At 37.4% G+C, this 25444-nt stretch overlaps 1 protein-coding gene across 3 annotated transcripts in view; it reads right to left on the bottom strand.

The window, feature by feature from the left end:
* The window catches only part of FHIT (fragile histidine triad diadenosine triphosphatase), a 1742917-nt gene that overhangs the window by 964102 nt on the left and 753371 nt on the right, over positions 1–25444 (bottom strand). For 2 of the 3 annotated variants that reach the window (XM_056805423.1, XM_001370436.4), the window contains one exon: positions 19594–19715. In XM_056805423.1, the coding sequence (XP_056661401.1) occupies positions 19594–19696 (103 nt within the window). In that variant the 5' untranslated portion in view covers positions 19697–19715. Of the gene's footprint in view, positions 1–19593; positions 19716–22143; positions 22198–25444 lie in introns of those variants that run through there. The other variant, XM_056805425.1, reaches the window with a different exon arrangement.

A 25444-nucleotide genomic window follows, 5' to 3' on the forward strand; every position in this document is an offset into this window, starting at 1 on the left:
CTGAATGTCCCATAGAGTCATTGGCTTCCACTTGACCAATTCTAATTTTTAAGGACTTTTTTTTTAGTATTTTTGTGCTTCTTTTATGAAGCTATTAATTTTCTTTTCATAATTTTCTTGCATTGTTCTCATTTCCTTTTCCATTTTTCCTTACTGCTTTTATTTGATTTTTAAAATATTTTTTGCTCTTTAAAATTTTTTTTTCTTTAGCTCTTTAAGGAAATTTTGTTGGGTTGATGTATAATCAGAATGTTTCTTTGAGGCTTTGCTTATAGATATTTTCACATTGTCCTCTGAGTTTGTATCATGATCTTTTTCACCAGAGTAATTTTTGTTATCAGGTTTTTTTTTATTTGTTTATTTTTCCAGACTTTTTTTTTTGGTGTTGGGCTTAGAGTTGTACTCTGCTCACCTTGGCATGGAAGGAGTAGTGTCTGATTTGGTTTATGGTTTATTTGTCCTGGCTTCATTTATTATTATTTTATTCAAAATAAGATATTTTCTCAAGTTCCTACTGACCGGGCTATGCGTTTAGATTTTAGACCCCTGAGTCAATGATATTTCCCAACCTAATGTCTTTTACTCCCACAGATCAACTAAAAAAGGAATTCACCTGATCATATGAGATACACCAATAAGAGCCATTAAAAAGAATTATGAGAAGCAACATGACAGAGTTAGTAGGCAGCCAGCACAGGCATCTGGAAGACAGCTAACCAGTCTTTCAAGGCTTGTATGTTACTCTCATTCGCTGCTTTACCATTCCCATACTCTCTCAGCTTAGTATCTTGCTTGGCACTGGTTGTCCCCTATGCCTGTAATTCAATGCCTACATACCACCTCCCCAGAAACCCTCCATTTCTTCAAGATGCAGCTGAGGCATCACTCCATGTTTGAAATCTTTCCTGATCCCAGCAGCTTCTAGTGATTTCTACCTAAGAGCCTTGCATTTATTCATATTAGTTTTATTTTGTAATTATTTTTATATATTTCTGTGCTCCCCACCAAACTTCCTATATACTCTTCAAGAGTAGAGATTATTTAAGTCTTTGTATTTCATCCTCTAACCCTGAGCACTGTACCTACCGTATGGCAAGGACTAAATGCCAATGCAATTTATTAAAAACCTGGGATCAAATATTGCCTAATACATACTGAATGCATGACTTCAGGCAAATCACTTACCCTTTCAAAATCCTTGGAAAATATCTGAGACTAAGTTACAGAAGAATAGGACCTGGGGGCAGCTGGGTAGCTCAGTGGATTGAGAGCCAAGCCTAGAGATGGGAGGTCCTAGGTTCAAATCTGCCCTCAGACACTTCCCAGCTGTGTGACCCTGGGCAAGTCACTTAACCCCCATTGCCTAGCCCTGACCAGTCTTCTGACTTGGAGCCAATACACAGTATTGACTCTAAGATGGAAGGTAAGGATTAAAAAAGAAGAAGAAGAAGAAGAAGAAGAAGAAGAAGAAGAAGAAGAAGAAGAAGAAGAAGAAGAAGAAGAAGAAGAAGAAGGAAGGAAGGAAGGAAGGAAGGGAGAAAGAAAGAAAACAAAAGAAAAAAGAAGAAAAAACCATCAATCTTTCTACATGCATTTATTAAGGATTTGTTATGAGCTAGGTCCTAGAGGTACAAAAATAAAAATAGTACCTTCCCATGAAGATCTGACATCCTCTTGGAACTAGGGAGAAGGTCTGCACCTGTAATTCCACTAATATAAGAAACTCTTTCCCTAATGGAGGTCAGAACTTTTTAGTTTTAGTAAGGCACCCAAAGCATTGGCTTCTCCTAACCACTTAGACAAGTAATTATTGAGTAATGACAATAACTGAAAGGAGAGAACACAGCCATTAGGAAGATTAGGGAAAACCTAAAATGAGAGGTGATGCTTGATTTGGGTTGGAAGGATACCCCTCTGCTTGGTTTGATCTCCAAAGAAAAGGACAAGTTAATAACCTGCAACCTCTTCCTCACATTCAGCTCACTTTTGGATGCTCAGCCCCTTCCTCATGCCCTCCTCAACTTCTTCTCCCTCTGAATGGGGGGCTGGAGTGGGGAGTGGCCTCCAAGTGCTCTCCTTTAAACATGGGGGTCTGATCTCTCCAACTTACTCTCTACTGTTTACCCTTAGCTCTTCTAGGTTGAAACCACCAGGAACAAGATGATTTGCCTGATGATTCAGTGGGCCAGGATTAACTTTCCTTTTCTTACCTGCAGCATCCAGCACCTAGCAGGAACTTAAATAATATTTATTGATTCAAAATTAAGAGATAGAAGTCAAGAGGAAGAGTGTTGCCTGCTAGGTGGAAGTGTGCAAAGGTGGGACACAGTAATCAGGAACCACTGGTAAACCAATAATGCCCTCAAGAAGATTAAACTGTCCATAAGTAATAATCTCGACTCCTAATCTATATCTCCTATATACCACACTATACTAAACTATATTTCTACCCAAATTACTTTTATACCAATTTTTTTTTACTGGAACATGTGACTTGTTTGATAAGCAGGATTCTTGAGAAGGAAATTCCCTTTAACAACAAAAATTAGCATCTGCCCTCCTCTGCAGTGCCCAAAGGACTGAGAGTTGGTTATTTGCCTAGGACCACACAGCTAGTATGTGTCAGAGGCATCATTTGAAATCAGGTCCTTCTGGTTCAAGAGACTGCCTATGCCTATGCGCTACTACTCTTCATACCCATAATCTTCAAAATGGGTGGGTATAATAGGATGCCAAACAATTAGCAGGAACAATACTCCCTCCCCCTTAGAAAGTGACCTTTTGAAGCAACTAAACCCTTCTCTTACCTTCATGACTAGATAGTTTTGGGGAGGAACTTGAGTTTAGAAAGGGGAAACTCTTTTCTAAGATATTTCCACTTCTCACTGGTATTTCAGTGACAAGTTCTTTTCTACTTCAGACTTTCTTCTTTCTAAAACTCAAGCAGGCATAAATTCTTTTGTTTCTCTGAATGAGGGGTCATGCTAGGAAAGTGTGAATTAAACAGTTTTCTCATTAGATTCCTCCCACTCAGCTTAATTGCTAATTAGGTGGATTTTGTGGGTACTTGTAAAATTTGTCTTCTTGCTACCTGAACTGTGGTGAGCAACTTTTTCTACCCCAGAGATTTAGAAGGTCCCTAACAAAATATAACAAAACCCAGATGCTTCCTCCTAGTGACTTCTCGATTTAAAAATCAAAACAAAATTAAAAAAAAAACATAAAATTGATAAACAGTCAAAAGATATATATATAGTTCTTAAATGAAAACTCAAAACTATATATAAATATGTGAAAGATTATCCTAAATCATTATATTAATTAGAGAAATGCAAATCAAAACAATTCTGAGATATCATCTCATACCTATCAGACTTGGCTAAAATGATGAAAGGGAAAAATGGAGGGGATGTGGAAAAATAGGTACACTGATACATTGTTGATAGAACTGTGAACTGATCCAACCATTTTATGGAACAATCCCAAATTATATTCAAAGAATTATAAAAATGTGTGTATATTTTGATCCAGTAATACCAATATTAGGTTTATTTACTAAGGTGATAAAGAAAAAAGGAAAATAATCTAAATGTTCTAAAATATTTATAGCAACTCTTTTTATAGTGTCAAAGAACTAGAAACTGAAGGGATGTCTATCAATTGGGAATGACTGAACAAGTTGTGATATATGATTGTAATGGAATGCTATTGTGCCATAAGAAATGACTTGATTTTTCCATCACCCACAATGATCCACTTCCAAAATAAAGAATTCTGGGACTTCTGGAATCCTTTATCTAATTAAAATCGTCCTATGTATTACTCTACCTAAATCTATTCTCTATCTTTATTAGGATCTGCAATCTCTTTATCCTTCAGTATTTTGCCAGGCTATGGCCACTTCTCCAGCCATACTCTTACCCTTTCCAATTTCATCTTTTCAGAAAATCAGCTCAACTTTACTCTCTCCTCGGTTTCAACCCTTTTCCTTTTTGCCATGTGCCTCCTCTGTTTCAACTCATGGGTCATGAGGGAAGAAGACAATTAGTCATACTGACCCTGATCTGAAACAAATTTATATTAAACACAATTCCCTCTCCTCTTATCTCACAATGACTTATCTCACTGTGACATAGCTCTGGACTATGGCTTCCTTTATTCCAGTCTCTGATGAAGAGATAATCCATAAAATCTTTTCCTAAATCCTATCATCTCTGCCTATTATTGTCTCTCCTAACTTTCTCAGGCAAACTCTCCAATAAAACCTTCTACATATCGATGTCTACTTCTTCCCTAAGTCTTTTAAATCTTAACTCTTCTAAATGAATTGGTCTTCTAACATCATCATTCAAAATCAAACTCTCCTCTCCCAAGTTACCCACAATTTCCTTCTCTTGAACTCTAATGGTGAGGTTCTTCTCATCCCCTTTCCTCCTCGACTAGCATTTGTGATTTGGTGACCACTCTCTCTGGATCATCTGCCTGGATTTTTATAAATCTGCTCTTTCTGGGATTTTCTTCTTTCCAGTTGAATTGCCCTTCATTTATCCTTTGCTGGTTTTTCACTTTTATCACATGCAGAATGGTAGGTATGCCCCATATATCTGTTTTGGACCCTCTTCCCTTTATACTCAGCTCCCCTTGATTTAATGTTGACTCCAATATCTATATCTTCATTCTTGTCATTTCCCTAAATTCTAATCCCCCATTCACCAAATTCCTAGTGGAATCTCAAACTGGACATTTTCAAACAAAATTAATTACCTTCCCATTCTCTCTCTAATCCACCTCTATTTCATACTTGAATATTACTCCTTTTGGTACCACCATCTTTGATTGTCAAACACTGGTAATACCCTTTACTATTGTCTCTTTGTCTAGTTCTATAACATCTCACAAACATATGCTCTTCTCTGTACTCAGAGAATCTAATTCATGTATTCATCACCTCTTACCAAGTATATCAAGATAATATTTGTAAATCACTTGGCACAGTTCCTGGCACATAGTAGGCACTACAAAGAAATATTAGTTATTTAAATTATTACATTTATAGCCTTCTAACTTGTCTCTCCTTCCAAACCACCCAGTATCCAGCTGTCATAGTAATTTTCCCAAAACATAAGTGTGCCCACATCACTCCTCTACTCAACAAATACCAGAAGCTTCCTATTAGCCCCAGGATCAAATATAAACTTCTTTCTCTGAAACTTACAGCTCTTTACAACCTGGCTATCTCTTCTCCTTCCCAGGATCCCTATACACTACTATATCCTGCAATATTCCTTCCTATCTGGGTGATCCTAGGCAAGTCACTTAATCCCCACTGCTCAGCCCTTATCTCTCTTCTGCCTGGGAAAATAAATAATATTGATTTTAAGATGGGGGAGAAGGGCTTAAAAAAAAGGAAGAAAGGCAAACTAGCATTTAAACCACGTAGTACGTAGATATTACCTGGTGAAAGACACATTGGCAACAATCTGTTCTGCAAGGAGGATAATGAGTTGGACATAAAGATAGTATGAAAGAAAACAGATGAACTATTTAACTAATAAACTGGCCACCATGGTGCCAGAAATGGCCCAAAATTTGATGATATTAGGTAGATTTGATCATACATTATAAACTGTTAACCATAGATTTAAACATGAAAATGAATGAATAAATGAATAAGCAGATAATTACTATGAATTGCTATCTATTAAGGGGTCAGGCAGGTGGTGTGGGGGCCAGGTCTGGAGTCAGGAAGACTCATCTTTCTGAGTTCAAATCTGGACTCAGACACTAACTAGCTGGGTGATCCCAGACAAATCACTTCACCCTGTTTGCCTCAGTTTACTCATCTATAGAATGAGCTGGAGAAGGAAATGACAAACTGCTCTAGTGTCTATGCTAAGAAAGCCCCAAACAAGGTCACAAAGAGTCAGATGAGGCTGAAACAACTGAACCACAAAAATATATAAAAGCTAAGTGTGCTAAGTGCTGATGATACAAATAGAAAAGTAAGATAATATCTGCTCTCAAGTGATCTTTTCAATTATGATTTCTCAGTCCTCCTCCCATTCTTTGTTTCTTAAGAGATTAAGAAAATTGGGATGATTTGTGCAAAGAAAGAACTCCCATTCTTAGCTCTTCCATTTCCATAGCAATTTGGAATTTTTTGGAATTTCAGATCTTTTATTTTTTTCAAAATGTAAATGAACTTAAAGGCAATCAAGACACCAATTGCCATGCGACATTGTGCCTGATCATTTCCCATTTTGTAAGAGCTCATGAGATTTAAAAATAAAAAAGTAAAAGAAAGATGTTGTAAAATCTTTTTTCAGTGCTAATCTTTAATAAGGCTTTTACTGATTTGGGTATATGAAAAAAAATCATCTGAAGAATAATTGATCCTTTAAATAGTTGGGGGAGGACAGGAAGAATGGAAATTTGCTAACCGACTTATTAATCTTCTAGTGCATGAAATATACATTGACACCCAATATTATCTTTTAAAAATGCCAGTCTTATTCTTACTGATTTATTTTATCCTGACAGATCTCAGTTAACAATTATTAAAACAAATCACTCATATTAATTGAATTGGTGAAAGGTTATCACAAATTACTTTTAAGTTGTTAGCACCAAATTGATAATTTTCAGCCCTAAACCAGTCTCCTGAAATGAAAATACATCTTGAAAAGGAAAAGATGACTCATGATGAAAAATGCTATCCACCTCCACAGAGAGAACTGATGAACCCTAAGTGTGGATTGAAGTATAATTTTTTGCTTTCTTTCTTTTTCTTGCTTTTTATGTTATTTTGTCATATGGCTAATATGGAAATATTCCCTGCATGATTTCACATTTATAATTGATATTTTATTGCTTGCCTTCTCAATGAGTGGGGGAGGGATTGGGGAGAGGGAGAGAACTGGGGACTCAAAAAATCTTTTAAATAAATGTTGAAAATAAATAAATAACACATTCATTTTTAAAAAGAAAAGGGAAAGATCTTTTGATAGTTACAAGTATTTCCAAATCTACGGGAAGAGAGAAAAATCTAATAACTGGATAAGGAGATGGGAAGGGGTTGAAAAAGAAGTAACTCATCTTGGATTTACCATAGAATCCTTTGCTTCTAGCAAAATGAGATATCTCTGGAATTCAAAATAGAGGGCAGCTTGAATCTTGGGGCTATAAGATCAGTGGATAGAGTGTCAGTCTTGAAGTCAAGAAGAACTCATCTTCCCGAGTTCAAATCTGGCCTCAGACAAGAACCCCTTCTTGGCTCAGTTTCCTTATTTCTAAAATTATCTGGAAAACAAAATGGCAAACCCTCCAGTATCTTTGCCAAGAAAATTCCAAATGGGGTCATGAAGAGACAGATATGACTGAAAAATGACTATATAAAACAGGAATATTGCTTGTATTAAGCATTACCAATGGCTGGTCTTGCTTTGAAAGATGGTGATCAGAGGGAATAACCATTAAGGAAAGTATCTGGATGGTAAAGTAGATAGATGATTAGATTTGGAATCAGGAATATCCAAGTTCAAATCTGACCTCAGACACTTCCTACCTGTGTGGCCTTGGGCAAGTCACTTAACCATTATCTGCCTCAGTTTCCTCATCTGTAAAATGAGGATAGTGTATTACTATCCTTAAAGTTCTCTCTCTCTCTCTCTCTCTCTCTCTCTCTCTCTCTGTCTCTCTCTCTCTCTCTCTCTCTCTCTGTATATATATATATACATATATATATATGCTAGATATCATCATCATCATCATCATCATCATCATCATCATCATCATCATCACATCATCATCACTGTTGTTAGAGTCTTCTCCAGGGTTCTACAGCCAGCAAATATCAGGGCAGGATGTGAAATCAAGCATTCCTGATTCCAAAAAAGCCTAGTCTCCACTATAGGACGCTTCCTCCTCTCATTAAATTCATTAGGTTGCATGAATCAATATATTGTAAAGCCAACATAAATAAGAGGAGGCTTCTTCAAGCCAACTTCACCAAGTGAGTTTCAGAAGATCCACACATACTCAATAGAACATAACAGTTTTGAAATGTGGATAAAAATATAGGATAAACATTAGCTGCCTGCTGATATGGAAACAAATCTATTTTCATTTCAAATTGAAATTCAGAATGTACTTTGCATTATTTGAGCTAATTATGTGACATTTCTTATGAATAATGATGTACTCCATTCATTGCTCCTAATTGCATTCAGTTAGGAGTGCCGTACAAGGCTAGTGACATCAGGACCAGCCTCTTCGAGCTAGAGAGGTGGACCTGTACCACGTGGCCACTGATGGGGAACAGGTCAAAGGCAAGCCCAGAAAGAAATGTGGGTTAGCAGGTGTTACCCTGAAATCATTCACAATTATTTGAAAGAAGTTTGACATGGAATTAGTCAGTAACAACAAAAAGCTTTCCAAATCCCCTGGAGGATAAGAGTCAATAATTATGATTAGGAATTTCCAACAGGTGAATCTGATAGCTGTAATCCTGATTGACTCATTCTCTATCATAAGATAGTGAGATACTTCTCACAACCGGTACAGCTCCTGGCTGGGACATTCTGGAATGCAGGATCACTGGATGAGCGATTCAGAGCAGGAAGGAACATGAGAGGTCATCTAATCAAACCCCTTCATTTTAATATTTTTCCCCTATTAGATCAGAACCTGAGATCAGGAACTGTCTTTTGTCTCTTTCTTTATTCCCAGTTCTTGGCACATAGGAGATGCTTCATAAAAGTTTGATGACTGATTATAAAGATGAGGAAATACATAGTTTTTATAGATGAGGAAACTGAGGTCCAGGAAATACTTTTTCAATAGTCTTTCCACTGCCCAACACTATTTCCAAATACTTGGTGTGCTACTTTCTAGGTGTGAAACCCTAGTAATTTAACTCTCGGGGGTCTCAGTTTCCTTATCTGTTACATGGAAAGAAGAGTAGACCTTAACTAATAAGACTGTTGTGAAAATCAAATGAGCTAATACAAATAAAGCGCTTTGTAAGTCTTAAAACAACCCTTTGAGTCAAGACTTACTCAGACATGCCTCAGACACTTCCTAGTTGTAGGACCCTGAATAAGTCACTTAGCCCCCATTGCCTAACCCTGGCTGCTCTTCTTTCTTAGAATCACTATTAAGACAGAGAAGGGAAGAGTTAAAAAAAAAAAAGACAAACCTGAATCATCAGGAAAAGCTGGACATGAGCAAGAAAATTGTGCTCTTTTCTGAAAATGTCAATCGGTGGAATTTAAAGGATGAAGGATCTAGTGACAATCATTTCATACTTTGTTCCTTTTTTACTTAAGGTTAATTTGGGTTAGTTCAAGCTCCCTGACCAACACAGGCGAATTTTACCTTGCTCTAGTTTTTAGCTTTGCAGAATTGCAATTTAAAATGGAACCACCATTTAAGATCTGCCTTTAATCTATCCATCTTGTTGTTCAGTATAATGAGGAAAACCTACTTTGTATACTTGGGATAATCATCAAATGTTTAAGAATTATGGGAAGGGTTTGATATCATCTTATTTAACTCTCTCTATTAAGAAATGAAAAAGCAGAGGCCAAGGCCTAGATGGAGGGGCTCAGCCACAGACCCATATTTCAAATACTGGTGGATACTTATATTAGTAAGCACAAGGTGGGTGGTTTGCCAAAAAATGGCAGAAGAGTTATAGATCAAGAGGGAAGTGCCAACCAACCAATGGCTTGGCAAAGTGATTCACTGGCATCCACTTAGTGTCAAGTTAGAGGAAAGACTTCAGCAGAAAATATTTATGGAGAATGCGAACAAGAGTCAAATAGCACCAGAATCTATACCAGTGAAGAGAATATCGACAACGAAGCACAGCTAGGTCATGCAGTGGATAGAGCATGAGGACTTGAGCCAGGAAAACTCATCTTCCTGAGTTCAAATCCAGCTTCAGCTACTTTCCAAATGGAAGGCCCTAGGTAAGTCACTTAACTCAGTTTGCCTCAGTTTCCTCCCCTGTAAGATGAGCTGGAGAAGAAAATAGAAAACTGGTCCAGTATCTTTTCCAAGAAAACCCTAAAGTGGGTCAGTAAGGGTTGACATGACTGGAAATGACTTAACAAGTCAGCAATGAAGAGATCAGAGTCTGGCTCAAGAGTTGGAGGACCTGAGCTCAGATCTAAGCTATATCATTTGTTATCTGTGTGTCCCTAGCCAAATCACTTCATCTTTCTGGGTCTCCTTCTTCCAATTTTGTTAAATTAATGACTTCAAGTGCACCTTCAAGCCCCAAGTCTATAACCTTTCTTGTGTTGCTGGAATACACCGCTCCAAAATATGGCTAAAATAGGTAAGTGATGCAGTGGATAAAGCCCTCTACTTGGAATAAAAAAGACCTGAGTTCAAATCCAGCCTCTGACACTTACTAGCCATGATTCTAGGCAAATCACTTAACCTATTTGCCTTAGGCTCCTCATTTATAAAATGAGGATAACAAAAGCATCCACCTCTTAGGCTTTTTCTGAGGATCAAATGAGATAATATTTATGACATGTTTCAAAAACCTTAATATATTATAGAAACACTAGCTATTATTATTAAAACACTGTCTGAGACCGCCATTTGTCTAATACTCCTTCCATATGGCTTACAGTTCATGAAGAATAAAATGCCACAATAGCTCTATAAAAAATCCACATGCTCCAGAAAAAATGCAAATAAAAAATAGAAATACAAAATAAAAATGATAATCTATTACATGTGCAACTGACATTTGTCCTGGAATGAGGAGGAACTCTTAAAAAATGAAGCAGGTTTTCATCACACTAATAACTTCAGTCCAGGAAGCTTCCTGAACAATTAAAGGCTTGGTTGATTAGATCCACTAACTTACGACCTTCTCCGGAAATAGCAAGGGTGTCTAATTTTTATTGCATGAATAAAAAAGCATTTCTTCCTATGACATCTCTATGGTGGTAATCACTCTGAGCACTGCGGACATCTTTTCTGTCCCATATAAAGAATGATTCTATCGACCCAGCTAGACTCGGAGGGTCCTAGAGAGAAAGATGAAAAGGACCCAGCCCCCTCAATCTGCAGGTAACAAAATGGGGACCCAATTTGGTTCAGAGAGTTGTCTAAGGTTACACATTCACTAAATAGAAGAGCGGAGATTGGAACCCAATAACTGAGGTATAAATTTGGAATAGGAAGAGGCCTGAAGTTTATTTGGTCCACTTCCTCTTTTTACAACCAGGGAAGCTGAGGTTCAGGGGGATCAAGTGGTTTTTCCCAAAGTCACTGGGGTAAGCATCAGTGGTGTGTAAAGAAAGCCTTAATATCCATGACTTATGAGAACAGCTTTGAAATATCACTTGCTATTTTTCAAGTAATATGATATAATGAATAGGCAGGGCTCAGGAAGTCATGGTAAATATTTAACAATGGACTTTCTGTGAAAGATGTATACATAATACATATTCAAGTTTTATCTTCATTATTAACATTTTCCCCATTACTATCTTAAGTGGAGATAAATAATAAAAATGATCAATTGAGTCCTAATTTTTAGCACCTGTTGATTTCAAACAGCTAAATGTTCACAATGAAAATTTAACAATAAGCTTTCCAGAGTTAGTTTTAGTAAGTTCTTGTATACTCCTGTTAATGATAGATTTGAAGCCAGGTGTGGACCAGAAATGGTCTCAGAATGAAAGGTGGAGAGGATTTGAAAGACCCCATGGTCAAATTCCTTTATTTTCCTGATTAAAAGTCTAAGGTTAAGTCAATTATCCAGCTAATAGCTAGTAATTAGCAGAGGTAAAATTTGAATTTGGGTCTCCCCTGACTCCAAGTCAAGCACTCTTTCCTCTAAATGAAGGTGTCAAATTCAGAAAGAAAGGGAGATCATTAATTTATACTTAATGATCTCTGTTGGCCACACATCGACTTAGTTTTAAAATGTAATATAATCTCTTTTATTGTATTTTCTTTATTTTGTTAATTTTGTTAAATTCTCCTTAGTTATACTTTAATTTGGTTCTGGCTACTCTGGCACATGTTTGACACTAATGCCGCATATCATGCCACCTTTAGAGAACACTCAACTCTTGCCTCAGTTAAATGCGGTATGAGGCCATGGACAAGTTTTTTTTTTTTTAATTAACTAAATTTTTTCAGTTACTTACAGAAACAATTTTTGACCATTATTTTCTCACATTTTAGGACTTAGATTTTTTCCCCATCCCTCCCTTCTTCTGCCCCTCCCCAAGGTGGAAAATAGTCTGATATGGGTTATACCCGTATTTTCAGGCAATACATATTTTCATACTGCTCATGTTGAGATAGAAAACACATTAGATGAGTTATTTTAACCTTTCTAAGGTGAAGAAAGAGACTCACTTTCCCCATTTGTAAAATGGGAACAATAATACCTACATCTTACGGATGTTGTATAGTTCTACTAAAATGTATATATAGTAGTAGTAGTCTCTTGGTAACCGAGGATGATGATTGTCTTTGTGCATTTTTTGTGCACAAAGACACTTGTGCATGAAGATTTAAGTGGAAAAGCCGATGCACAGAGACAGTCCCGCTCTCTCGGCTTTGGAAGCCTGGGTCCAGTGGCACGAAAAGTCGTTACACCTGGAGACTTCCTCAGCTGCATTGGATGGCCGTGTTGTCCTTTGTGCTCCAACACGCCCTAAGCACTCCACAGTGCTTTGCTGCATCGCCCTCTCAGCCGTTGAACCTTCTTGTTGATTTCTTCCGCCTGTTCTGCCAAAGCAGTCTTCACATGCTGGGTGAGCAAAGCCCTGGTTCACCAGGGGTCGACGACCCGATGGCTACTTACTAAAATGTAAACTAGTATTATTCATTATAGACCAGTTCTGTACCCAAGTCCAAAGCTTCTCTTGGCCCCAACTCTTCTGCTCAACAGGGGGGTCCTATTCTAAATCTTTGGAGACCCACGCTGTAACTTGTCTTCAGCAAATCACCAAGACTTTGTGTTGGATGAGATTTTGCTCACTGTCCTAGTTTCCAAAGTTCTGCTCTTTTTAATAACTAATTTGATAAACTGCTGAAAAAAAATAATTTGTACTATGCAGTATGGGCAGCCAGCATGGTTTGTCTCTGCCATTATCAGTTTACAAATGTTGCTGTGGACCCCCTTTATAGTATTCTGAATAGCAATCCAAGGATCAATACTCTGTCTACTGAAAACAATAGGACATAACAAATGAATAATTTTATTTACAATAAAAGCCCGAGTCCCCAAATGGATTCTGCTAATGTTCAAATTCATTTTTCATGCTTAACCCAAGATGAAAGCCAGAACACAGGATAATGCGAAGGCAAGGGCAAGGGAGAAGAAATGTGTTAAAAATATCTGTTTAAATTTATTTAGAACATGAAGAGAAACTAGGATTCCCTGAGTTTACACAAATAGTTTCCTGTTAAACTCCAAGGTGATGGCAGCTCCTGGAAACAGGTCGTCTCATCAGGGCATTATGAAAAATGTTTTCTGGTAATCAGGCATGAATGAATTAAAGACATTCTGATGCTTTTCTCTAGAGAGGGGTACCTCTGAGAACAAAGACCAACCGAATTGCTTTAGTCCTTGCTTATAGCTCCCAAAGTGTTTGCTTTCCAAGGAGGAAGGGGAAAGGCAAGTGAATCTCTGGAGGAGGAGGTACTCTGGGAGCATCTCATGGGTCTCCATCAGCCTGATGGCATGTCACTCTAGAAATTAGCACACTGCCTGGTGCAGAGTAAACTTAATGGATGCTTGTTGACCTCATGATGGGAAACGGCAATAAAAATGATAAAACTCACAGTCAAAGAAAGAAGAAAAAATGGGGAGGGGGGTTAGAAGAGACACAGTTACCTTACTATGTAATGAGAAATGACCAATAGGGGAAATCAGAGAAACACAAGATTTGTATGACTAAACACAAGATTTGTATGACTATAAGCAGAGGAAATGAAAAGAATTAAAAGAACATAGGATTAAAGATTTAGAATTCAAAGGACCCTAGAAACCATTGATTCCCTCCCTCTTCCCCTCAGTTTTATATATGAGGAATCTTTTAGTAAATGTCTCAACCCAGGACCTCTTTTTAAAATTTTAATTTATTTAATTAATTGATATAGAATATTTTTTCCATAGTTAAATGAATCATGTTCTTTCTCTCCCCTCCTGTAGTCAATGAACAATTGCACTGCAATCCAGGACCTCTTGACCCCAAATCTGGTGCCATATTGATTATGCCATGCTAACTCTATGATATAAGGAGATTAAAGAGAAGGGACCATTAAAAAGAACTTCAACCCACTTTTTAGCCGTGTGACCCTGGGCTAGTCACTTAATATCCTTTGCCTAGCCCTTACTGTCCTATCTTGGAATTAATACCCAGTATTGATTTTAAAATAGAAAGTATGGGTTTAAAAAAATGTCCAACCATGTGAAATAGGAAAACGTGCACACAATGTCACAGAAGCACCATTTATCTTCCTCAGGCTAGCATGGTTTTCTTGGAGTTTTTTTGTTTAAGTTTTGTTTGTTTTTGTTTTTGTGTTCCCCTTAAGAGGTAAGTGAAACCATCCTTAAAATTTAATTGTTTCAGCAAACTAAGGTTTAAATGTTTCGAGGGACTTGGACTATGGACCTAAGTAATTCCTTAGTGCCAAAGTACAAAGGAGCCATTTAGCCCTGATGCCACGCAGAGATTCTATTCAATTCAATCAATGCTGTACACTAGCTGAATATCCCTTCCCTGTTGTTCAATAAACCTTTATTACGTGACTTTCAGACAGCCTGTGAGTGTCAAATTTTGTTCCACTCTTGAGCCTGAATGACCAGATTAGCTCATCACACCTCATCTACAGTAACCCCAGAAACAAGGTAAAGTAACAAGAATCCCCCCTTCTGCCAGAGGAGCTGGGCATATGCCCAGAGGGCACTACAGAATGCTGGATATGTTGTCAGAAAAGGGAACTCTTGTTGCTGAACTCTTGATTATTCCTTTTTCTTTGTTACAAAGAAAGGCTTCAATCTTTAAGAGGGTTAGGAGGGAGGGTTGGGAGGAGGATGTAAAAAAGAAAAAGTATTCACTAACAGCCTTTATTTTCTATCTGCTAAGCGCCAGGCACTGTTAGGTGCTGGAGAAATAAAAACAAAGATGAAAGAGTCCCTGCCTATAAGAACTTACATCCTACCCAAAGTACATACCCCAAAAAGGATGTTGTAAGGATCAAACAGGGTAAACTATTTAAAAAGATCTTAAAACACCCTATAAACATTTTCACCAGTTAAAAAATTATTTAGTTTTTGTTTTTTAAATTATTTTTGTTGGTGGTGGTTTGTTCTTGAGATGGCTACGACACCGGATGGAACAAAGCACCCAAGTCTAATACCTGTGCTTTGCTTTGTACATTGCTTTGAAATGTTAAGATCTGCTTTTGGTTCTCCCCAGCCCTGTAAAATAATTTAGAAATTATTTTCTAATTACTTTCTAAATCTTTGAATAAAATAGTTATTGGCCAGCCCCATAAAGTTGTTGTCATGGTTCTAGAGGTTAAATCACGCACATTTCTCTCCTCCTCATTGTTATTATTATTTTATTGTCATCAGAATGCCAAGTCCTCGAGCCTAGGAATTATTTCATGGCTCCATCCCTGAGCCCACAGCAGTTACTACAAGGTGGTGTGCATAGTAGGAGCTTACTAGAGGATCAGTGATTGCTATATCATTCTTCTTGTCTCAGAGCTGGAGTTCAGAGAGAAATGGTCTGCAGACAAGTCACTATCCTACTATTGTTCTTTCCCATTGGGTGGCCAACTGTGGCAGCGGATAAAATAACGGGTTTTTCAAATGGAATAAAAGTGTTGAGATGCAAGCCTAGCTTTTATAGACTCGTGGAAATGATTTCTATTCCTAGTATAAAAGATTACCAAAGTCTCAGGCAAGTATTCATTCATAAGCCCAAACTAACAACACTCTCCCCCTTCTGACAGCTACTCCTAACTATGAAAGGAATTCCAGCCGAGAAGGAAGACTCTGAGTCATCCAGTATGTGACAATGATGAGTTGCCAGGATCCAGGAACTTCCCCCCGCGGACAGTCATTCATTGGATTTTAACGCGTCTTCTAAACACATACATGACATTTCCCCCCTCAAGTCTTCCAACTCACTTTGATTACTTTGAAGTCCCCGTGAAAGTGCTTGTCTTCTATCTAGGAGTTCAAAATCAGGGGGAGGCTTATTTCATCCCTAACTAAGGAAAACAGATTCTTCTCCACAATGCTGTATTCCCTCACTCCCAAACATTCAGGTTTTTTCCTCTTTATTCACAATTCCCATCCCACGTTCCCTCACACCCTGCCTTTCTACCTGAGTGAGAAGTCAATTAAAGCTGCCACCTATAGTGAAAAGGCATTTAAACCAAACTCCTTTGACTCCTGAATTCACAAGCATAAATATTTTATTTTTTTCATCAAAACAAAAATGGTCCCCAAAGAAAAAGGAATGTCAAAGGCTTGCAACAAAATGAAAACAGATAGAATTGTTTTAATAACTTGAAAAAATGCACCTGCTCTTGCCAGATCTCTCCTATGAAGGGAAGGTGTAATAAGGAAGATGTCGAAACGTGCACTAGTTTATAAGCATTATGGCTCGGTTTCTTCATGGAGATACGTCAGAGTAAAGCAGTTGGATTGTCTTCATCTTTTTAAACATTTAAGTAATACAAACACCCTTCCTAGATATTACTCTCCTAGACCTAGGGTGACCATGTCCCACTAGAAAACCTAAAACTCATTTTAGGAAATCAACTTGAATCTAATGGGAAAAATGAGAAGGAAGATTAAATAATAATTGGAATAGCACAGAGGCAAACCTAAAGAGGAAAAGATGGAGGAGGTTTGAAATCTAACACTGATTGGCTACTAATCAGTCCCTAAGAAAAATGAAGGATTAGTGTTCTGCCTCTTAATGTGGAAGAGTTAATAAAGGAAATGCTATATTTACTTGGATATTTCCCTCCCCATATGTTTTCCCAACACATTTTGGCAGGCAGTTTTGAGGGGATAAGAGAGGAAATCAAGAAAATATTTGACATACTTTTTCTCCCTTTTTCTTCTCCTTGTAATTAGCATTCATGGTACAAATCACATATTTATAATCCTAGAGTTGAAAGGAATATCAGAAATCATTTAGTTCCACTCTCCCCATTTTATGAAAGCAAAAATTGAGGCTTAAAGAAAGTACCTGACTTCTTCAAGTTCAAATAGCTAATTAATGGCAGAGCCCATTTTTAGTCCTTTACTTTCCCTCTTAGGTATTGTGGCAAAAGCTCTGTATCTGGAGTCAGAGGCTGTGAGTTCAAATTCTTACTCTGCTATGAAAGCTGGGCCAAGAAAGACCAAAGAATATGAGGTTTAAGGGTTTATTTATAATATCATTTATATACTACATAATGGGTTTAAAGGCTGTATATAATGTATGACACAATCAACCTTCTAAGAGGTTTGGTTTAAGGGTTTATTTATAATATCATTTATATACTACATAATGGGTTTAAAGGCTGTATATAATGTATGACATAATCAACCTTCTAAGAGGTTTGGTAAATTTCCCTGGAACTCAACTAGCAGCTTTTTAAAAATCTTGCACTCCCAAAATATCCCTTGACCCCTAGGCATAGAGCATCCAAGAAGTACATGATGGGCTGAATCATTTTACCAAAGAAGAACTGGGTAGTGGAGGTGGCATGAAGGATAGGAAATATGGGCAAAAAAGGAGGTGAGACAAGCAGAGATTTTCCAATGGAGTCTCCACTGGAGATCTACAGAAGAAGTTAAGAGATCCAAGGAAAAACTTATGATCAGGGTGGACCCCATGTGATGGATTTATAAGAGTATATAAAAAGATAGAATCTAAATACATCAAGAAACTATGGATAAGTTGTGATCTAGACCATCAATGTGCAAAATCAGTAAGATTACAGATCCATCCAATCATCACATTCTACACAAAAAGTAAATGAGGTGCTCCCGTGAGATTTTTACCAGCAAGAAAGGAGCCCACTCTTTGAAGTGAGTTTCAGGCTGGTAGAATCCATGCTCAAACTGGGTCCCCAATGGGAAAAATGAAGTCAATTTCCTGTCACCATCCCTGCTGTACCCTACCCTCAACTCACAGAAAAGATGACCATTTTCTTCTATCATGGTGTTCACAAAGATCTTTCATTTCTCTACAAATACAATCCATCATACAACTTCATTCCCCCAAATATAACTTTAAAATACATGACCAAACAATTTTTTTCAATAGTAAATCGAACAACTCTATTATGTCATTGTTACTATTCTTAGATATTGTTCTGCAAGCTTCTTATAATCTCCAAGCAGCTTAATTAGGGCACAGCCTACAAATCCCATTTGGGCGGTCCTCACTTCTAGAATTCTATTGATCTTAGAGGGGAGGAGGAAGTATCCATGGGCATCTTCTCTTTGTTTCTTTTCCTGAGTGAAAAATAAAGAAATAGCCTGGAGAGAAGTTTCATAAACATCTCACTCCGCAATAACAATCTCAGCTATGCTTATAGAATCTTGATCAATGTAAAATAATGAGGAACCCTTCTCCTAAAGTTTAATTTCAAAGTAAAAATCACACATGTAGATTATAGATGAGTATTTATATTAAAATATAGAATTCTGTACATTGTCCCCTCCTTTTTCCTCCCCCTACCTAGTCAGTCAGGCTGATGCATATCTAGGGAGTAAGTATAAAATCTACAGGCACATCTTTACTTAGCAATACATCTGACAAAATAAAAATAAACCCTGAGATTTTTTTTTCTTTGCCAACTCCCTAAATCCCACTGCAATGGTTACTACCAAAGTCAAAGTAAGTAAGGGGTTTGTGAGTAACAGGTAGATAGAAAGAAAACAATCTACCAATGAGAATTCCAGTGACAGACATCCAGAAATAAGCCTACTCCCATTAAAATCATTCCTTTTCAGAATAGAATCTGAAATCTCTCCATTTTTTTCTTTTTTATCTGTAAGAATTTTATTTTTATCTTTTCCTTGCTTGATCTCCTTCTGTGTAAAGTAGTAGAAATGTAAAAATGAAATTGACTCAAACATAATCAACTAACATTTTGCTACCATTTTGACACCCAACTCTTAAAATATATGCTAAGTCCACTCTGAAACCAGTAATTAAAAAACTGAAGATATCATAATAAAACCATTGATTTTCCAGCACAGTGGATAAATTTAAAGCCCAAGTTACACAGATAACTTGTAGAAGCACCTGTTTATTTATACATCTGACGAGTGAAATGGTCAGTAGAAAATTTCCCTCGAAGGTCACAGTTGCTAAGCAACTATTCTCAGAAGTTCTGCAACACTGCTCAACCATGTTCCTGGTTCCAATGACTGATTTCAGAATAAATATGAGTAATATCTCACCTGGTTCCCTTCAAGAGGAAAAAAAAAAAGAGCCACTCTTACCGTTCTTTGGAAGACCACCAGAGGCCACTCTTTGGTTCTTTGGGTCTGTCAGTTTGAGGGAATTCTTCAAAAAAGGATACGTCCTGGTACCACTGGTTTCCTGTTCACAAGAGCAAAGGACAGTTCTGTCCTCAAAAACACCACGGAAGGCTTGATGAGATGTTGTCCAAATCTGAATGACATCTTTTCTTGTAGCTCAGGTCTGATGAAGAAGGAAAGACAAAGAGAACAATTCATATGGTTTGGTTGTGGAATTGATGAAAAATGTAAACACAATTTGAGGGAAAGAAATTCAGTTGCTTGACCTCAGAGAGCTTATTATTTTATCAGATAGACTGTTCAAGAGGGGTCCTGTTTAATAGTCAGTGAGGCACATTTCTCTTTTGATGACATGTTGCCTCTTATTGTCTTTTAAAGCATATGATCTCATTATGATTAGCTCCAAAATAAAAATGATCTCTAGTGATAGATTTCTTTTCCTGAAATTACTGGGAATTTTTGGATTAATTTCCATATGGTCTCCCTCATCCCATTCCATCCACCATCTTGGCAGCTTAATGAAAAACTCTATCTACCCCTATTGCCAATAAGTCTTTTAGTTTCTAAACCTTTTCACTTATGAGTTTATTCTTATTTGTATAAGAGACTATTGCATAGAAAAGCATCACCAGGATCTGATCTTATTCATAATTACCCAATCCCATCAGCATATGAACACATACAACATATACTATATATATATATATACATACACACACATATCTTTCTTGAGGAGCAAAGGAACAGTTTTCTTAAATCAAAAAGAAAGGATGGGAATTCAAGATAAAAGTGAATGACTTAGAGAAACAGAGGCTGAATTCAGATGATTATGATCTATTTCACAAGAAAACAAGGGGAAAGCTTTAAAACAAGACTCTGACTTAAGATTGATGGTGAACATAGCCTATCCCAGACAGAAATAACATGAATAATTTTTATTTTTTTAAACCCTTACCTTCTGTCTTAGAATCAATATTGTGTATTGGTTCTAATGCAGAAGAGAGGTAAGGCTAGGCAATGAAGGTTAAAGTGGCTTGCCCAGGGTCACACAGCTGGGGAGTGTCTGAGGCCAGATTTGGACCCATTTCTAGGCCTGGCTCTCAATCCACTGAGCTACCCAGCTGCCTCCCAAATAATTTTCATTTAGAGAAAATTTTCTCCTTGACAAAATTCCTTCTGGAACAGCCAAGGCTCACCCCCTTGACGTCTTGACCTCAACTCAGAAATGGCGCCACTATGGTACTGGGGAATGGCTGCATTAGGATAGATGTAAGAGAAGACAAAGGAGAAAGAGGATACATCATCAAAAACAGCCACCAGCAAGGACATGGTCTTTTTGGGATTTGGGGTGCTATATAGAAGGCACCAAGTGTTTTTTAGGAAGACTATGCAAATTCTCAAAGTCAAGGCAGTAAAGTAACAAAGAACAGTGGACAAAAACTAACAAGTAGTTCTTCCTTCTGTCAGGGAACCTTTGTTAATGGGCTCACTACATATTCATTTAGCTTATGGGTATGAAGATGAGAAGGAACATTTATGTTTGGAACTGGGCAGTAAAGCTCCTCTCACGGACATATGACTTTTTGGCACATGGTTGGAAGCTTTGTATACTTGAGATTATTTAGTTTTTAATCCAGTTTATCAAGCACTTAGTATGTGCTCCAAATGCTCTGCTTGATCCTGGGGATCTTGTACAATTATTCCTTAAATTTAAAGCCTAAAAGGTTTTGAGTAATTCTGTTTTAATTTAGTAATCATTTATTAAGTACCTGCTGTGTGCAGTCACTGAGGCTCTTATACATTTATTCCTTCATTCCAGTATTTAAAAAGGTATCTTCTAAATAATTCAGTTCAACTCAGCAAGAATTTATTTATTATCTACTGAATGCCAGGCTTTGTGTTAGACACTGAAGAACTTATACTTTATATGTAATTATTCAATATTCAATATATTTATTGAATTCAACATAATTATTCCTTAAATGAAATAATTAAGTTCAACCCAATAAATATTGGTTAAGGACCTACTATAGACCAGGCTCAGGAAATACAAAGATAAAAATGGAACAGTCCCTTCCCCATCAAGTCTTCTATTCTATTAGGTCATAGTGATGTGTACACAGATAAGGAGATCTCTAACCCTACCCCATGGGAGAGTTTTGGAGGAGAGCAGTGTTCCAGGGAACATGAGGGTTCTAGAGGAGGAAGTGAATTGCTATTGGCAGCCTCTGGACTTTAATATCCAGGAGTAATTCTGTAAATATAGAACAGTTCCCATCAAGATGTTATCCAATGGCGATACGGGCACTTTTTTCTGTTGGTCCAAAGTCACATTTTGTTTTATTCCACAGACATTTATTTGAACATAATTTTTGGACAACAGGAAATCAGTAAGATAATGAAGAATTATCTCCACAAAATTAAAGATATTTAACCAGTTTAAAAAAAAAGATGAGGGAACTTTTTATCTTTGGCAAAAGTATTATCTTGATTTAATGTATCCAACGACTCAGAGTCCCTCAAGTATATACATTTGTGAAGTCAACAGGATTAAAATTTACATCAAAATGGATTGCATTGGGCAAGCTTACCATAGGATGATGGATTTAAGGATGAAACAGAACTTCGAGATCATTGAGAACATGGCTCCCTCACTCTTGTGTAAAGGGGACCCCTTCCTCCCAGGGTCCTGAACTTCCTTCTTGTCTGATCCGGCCCATTAGCATGGCTAGAATGCTCCAAACAAAGGTCACAGGTTAAGAGCCCTCAGAACATGACCCAGAACTAAGGGTTATGGTCCGGGCAGAGAGACTTTGATTGGTTCCTGAGATGTGATAGATCAGTTCAGAGAGGCAGGAAGTGACATGGATAAAGGGGCTATAAAAGATGGAGATCAAGTCCTTGGTGTGAGTTTTCTGGGATTGATTCTTCTACTCCATTTGGTGTTGGTGGCCCGGACGGAAGACACTCTTATGGGCTTGTAAGACTTGCTCTGAAGGGACTACCAGACTTCCACATGGAGATCAGAACCTTGCTGGGGAGAGAGCTGAAATTCTATGGACCAAACTTTAGGGTGGTAGGCTAGGAAATGAATTTTCTACTTCCTTTCTTCCTTATTTCTTTCTTATACTATATTTATATTAAATTAAATTGTTAAGAGCTACTATTATCCTCATGATGTAAGAGTTAATTTTATAAGCAATGGCCACCCAAGTTTTTTTAACTAATATTATTTAACAAAACCAATTTCTAAATATTACATGTAGCTTTTTAATTATTAATTATGGTATATTATATTTATTTTCATTATTACACTCTAAAGATGAGGACCCTGAGACCTAGAGGCTAAAATGTCCTCCCCAAAGTCACAGAGGTGGCAGACAGGATTGAAGCCTGGGACCGACCTCTGATTCTAAACCCAGGCCTCTCTCTATATATAATACTTGGTGCAATCAGACACTTGCATCTTTACAAACTTGGCTTTAATAACTTTTCCCAGTAAATCACATACACTACACTCAGACAGGAAAGACAAATACCAAGAAGGTAACAGAAAAGGGCTAAAGTTCAAGAGAGAGAGAAATACACCCATAAATATCAAATATTAGGAAGGATAGAAGACACTGTAATTTGAAGTGAAAATACCTTAGGGAAGATAGGACTGAACAATAGATATCTTTCCTGGGGTCCTATCAGACTCTAGAAATAATTCTTGCCAATGTACTCTCAAGCTCCCAGGTAAGGGGGGGAAATAAAGGTAGTTTTTAAGACCCTAGGCCATCAGAAAAAATGAAAAAGAGATAGAATAAGAGGCAGAGATAAAAATCACCTTTTTCAAAATAAAAATTTAACAGCAAAAGAGAGAAGAGGGGACATCCCCCATTATTTAGTATGTATTTTTTAAATCTGTAGGACACAAACTCATTGCCTCCCCTTACTTTCCCATGGTAGAGATAGCTTTATATTCATAATAGCTCTTTGTTCTAGCATCTTTCTATTTCAGTCTGTCTGATCTTGCAAACATTCATTTCATCTTTACACACAGAAAAAAAATTAGATAGCTGCACAAAAGATCAGCATGGAGCACTTAGCTATCTTCTTCAAGGGCCAGGCTAATTTACTGTGGAAGAAGCAGGGGACACCTGTAGGGACCTTCTGTAGAATAAAGTACTCAGTCAAGTTCTGGTCTGGGAATTAGACAAAACAAGCACAAGTTTTGGGGATTTTTAGTCTTTTTGATGGAAGGTGGTTGGAGACGTGGAAGTAAATTTCTTTTATCCTATTAAAATCTTGAGTAAAGTCCTTTCCCCCCTCCAAATTGTCAATATGTCTCTCAACAGCTCTGGAGGGGTAGAGATGTGCTATTATATTCCCATCTTCCAGAGGAAGAAACTGAGGGTGATGGAGGGGTTAAATAGTCTGCCCAGAGTCTGTCTGTCTCTCCTTCTCTCTCTTTCTCACACACAGAATATAGATTACTAAGAAGAGAAGAAAACCCTGTAATTTGAAGTGAAAATACCTCAGGGAAAATAGAACAGAAAAGTGGGAGAGAGAGAGAGAGAGAGAGAGAGAGAGAGAGAGAGAGAGAGAGAGAGAGAGAGAGAGAGAGAGAGAGAGAGAGAGAGAGAGAGAGAGTTAAGTATCAGAAGCTAACTCAGTTCTTCCTGACTCCAGGTCCAGTCCACTGAGCCACCTAGCCCTGATTCAGACACATTTCACAGAATGATCCCTATGGTTTTTATAAGTATTCTAGTAAGCAGCCACCTAACACCACCCACCCTTCTGTCCTCCCAACACTAAACCTGTTTGCAAGGCTGGCAGCAATATTAAATGGCAAGCCATAATTTTTTTGGACTGAATGACATATCGATTTGAATTTCAATGACAGATAACAGAATCAGATGTACCAAAATATTATTCCATTATGTAGGATACTGCTCAGGAAAGCCTATGGAAATCTTTAGATTCTGTATTCTGAATTACTAGGTCTTTCAGGGTGCATTTATGAAATTTAGAAACCTAGAGACTGTGAAATGTGTCTAATAGATAGGCCATGCTGGTATTCTGTTATTGTCCTGAGTGTATCATTCCCTATAAGGTAGTTAGGGTGATAGAGGGTTAGACTAGGAGTAATTGAAGTCGGGGGATTGAATCCTACCTCAGACACTAAATGGGAAATTGATTCTCTCTCTCATTCCCCCCAAATATTTTTCTAACCTTTTGTATTTTTTCTTTGAATCTCCTGTGGCTCCCTTGCTTGACCTATTCAAGTAAGAATCTTGCTAGTACTTGACTAAGAAAACTGAGCCATTGGTTTAAAGCATCTTCTAATATTCCCTTCATCTCACATCACTTAGATGCCTTCTCCCACTCTTTCTTCTTTCCCAAGTGAAGAGGCAAACCTTTTGCTTAGCAAGGCAAACCCCTCTACCTGCACAAGGAACCATATTTCATCTTATCATCTCCAACAAATTGCCCCCTTCCTCCCATCCTCTTTACTTTCTCCCTAATCTTTTACCTCTCAGTCTACTGGTTGCTTTGCCAATACCATCCAACATACTCATACTTTCACAGTCTAAACACAATTCTTTCTCTTGATCTATCCATCCTCCTAGTTATTGTCCTCTGTCCCGCCTCCATTTTTTTAGCTAAATTCTTTAAGTAAACCATTTACAATTGATGCTTACAATTTATCTTCTCATTAATTTCTTAACTCTTCATAGTCTGGTTTCTAACATCATCATTCAACTGAATCTGTTCCCTCCAAAGCTACCAGTGAATTCTTAATTGCCAAATCTAACAGCCTTTTCACAATCCTCACCTTTCTGAACCTCCTGGCATCCTTTGACACTATGAATCACCCACTTCTTTTTGATACCCTCTTCTCTGTAG

The sequence above is a fragment of the Monodelphis domestica genome, chromosome 7, assembly GCF_027887165.1.
Source record: "Monodelphis domestica isolate mMonDom1 chromosome 7, mMonDom1.pri, whole genome shotgun sequence".
Lineage (NCBI taxonomy): Eukaryota > Metazoa > Chordata > Mammalia > Didelphimorphia > Didelphidae > Monodelphis > Monodelphis domestica.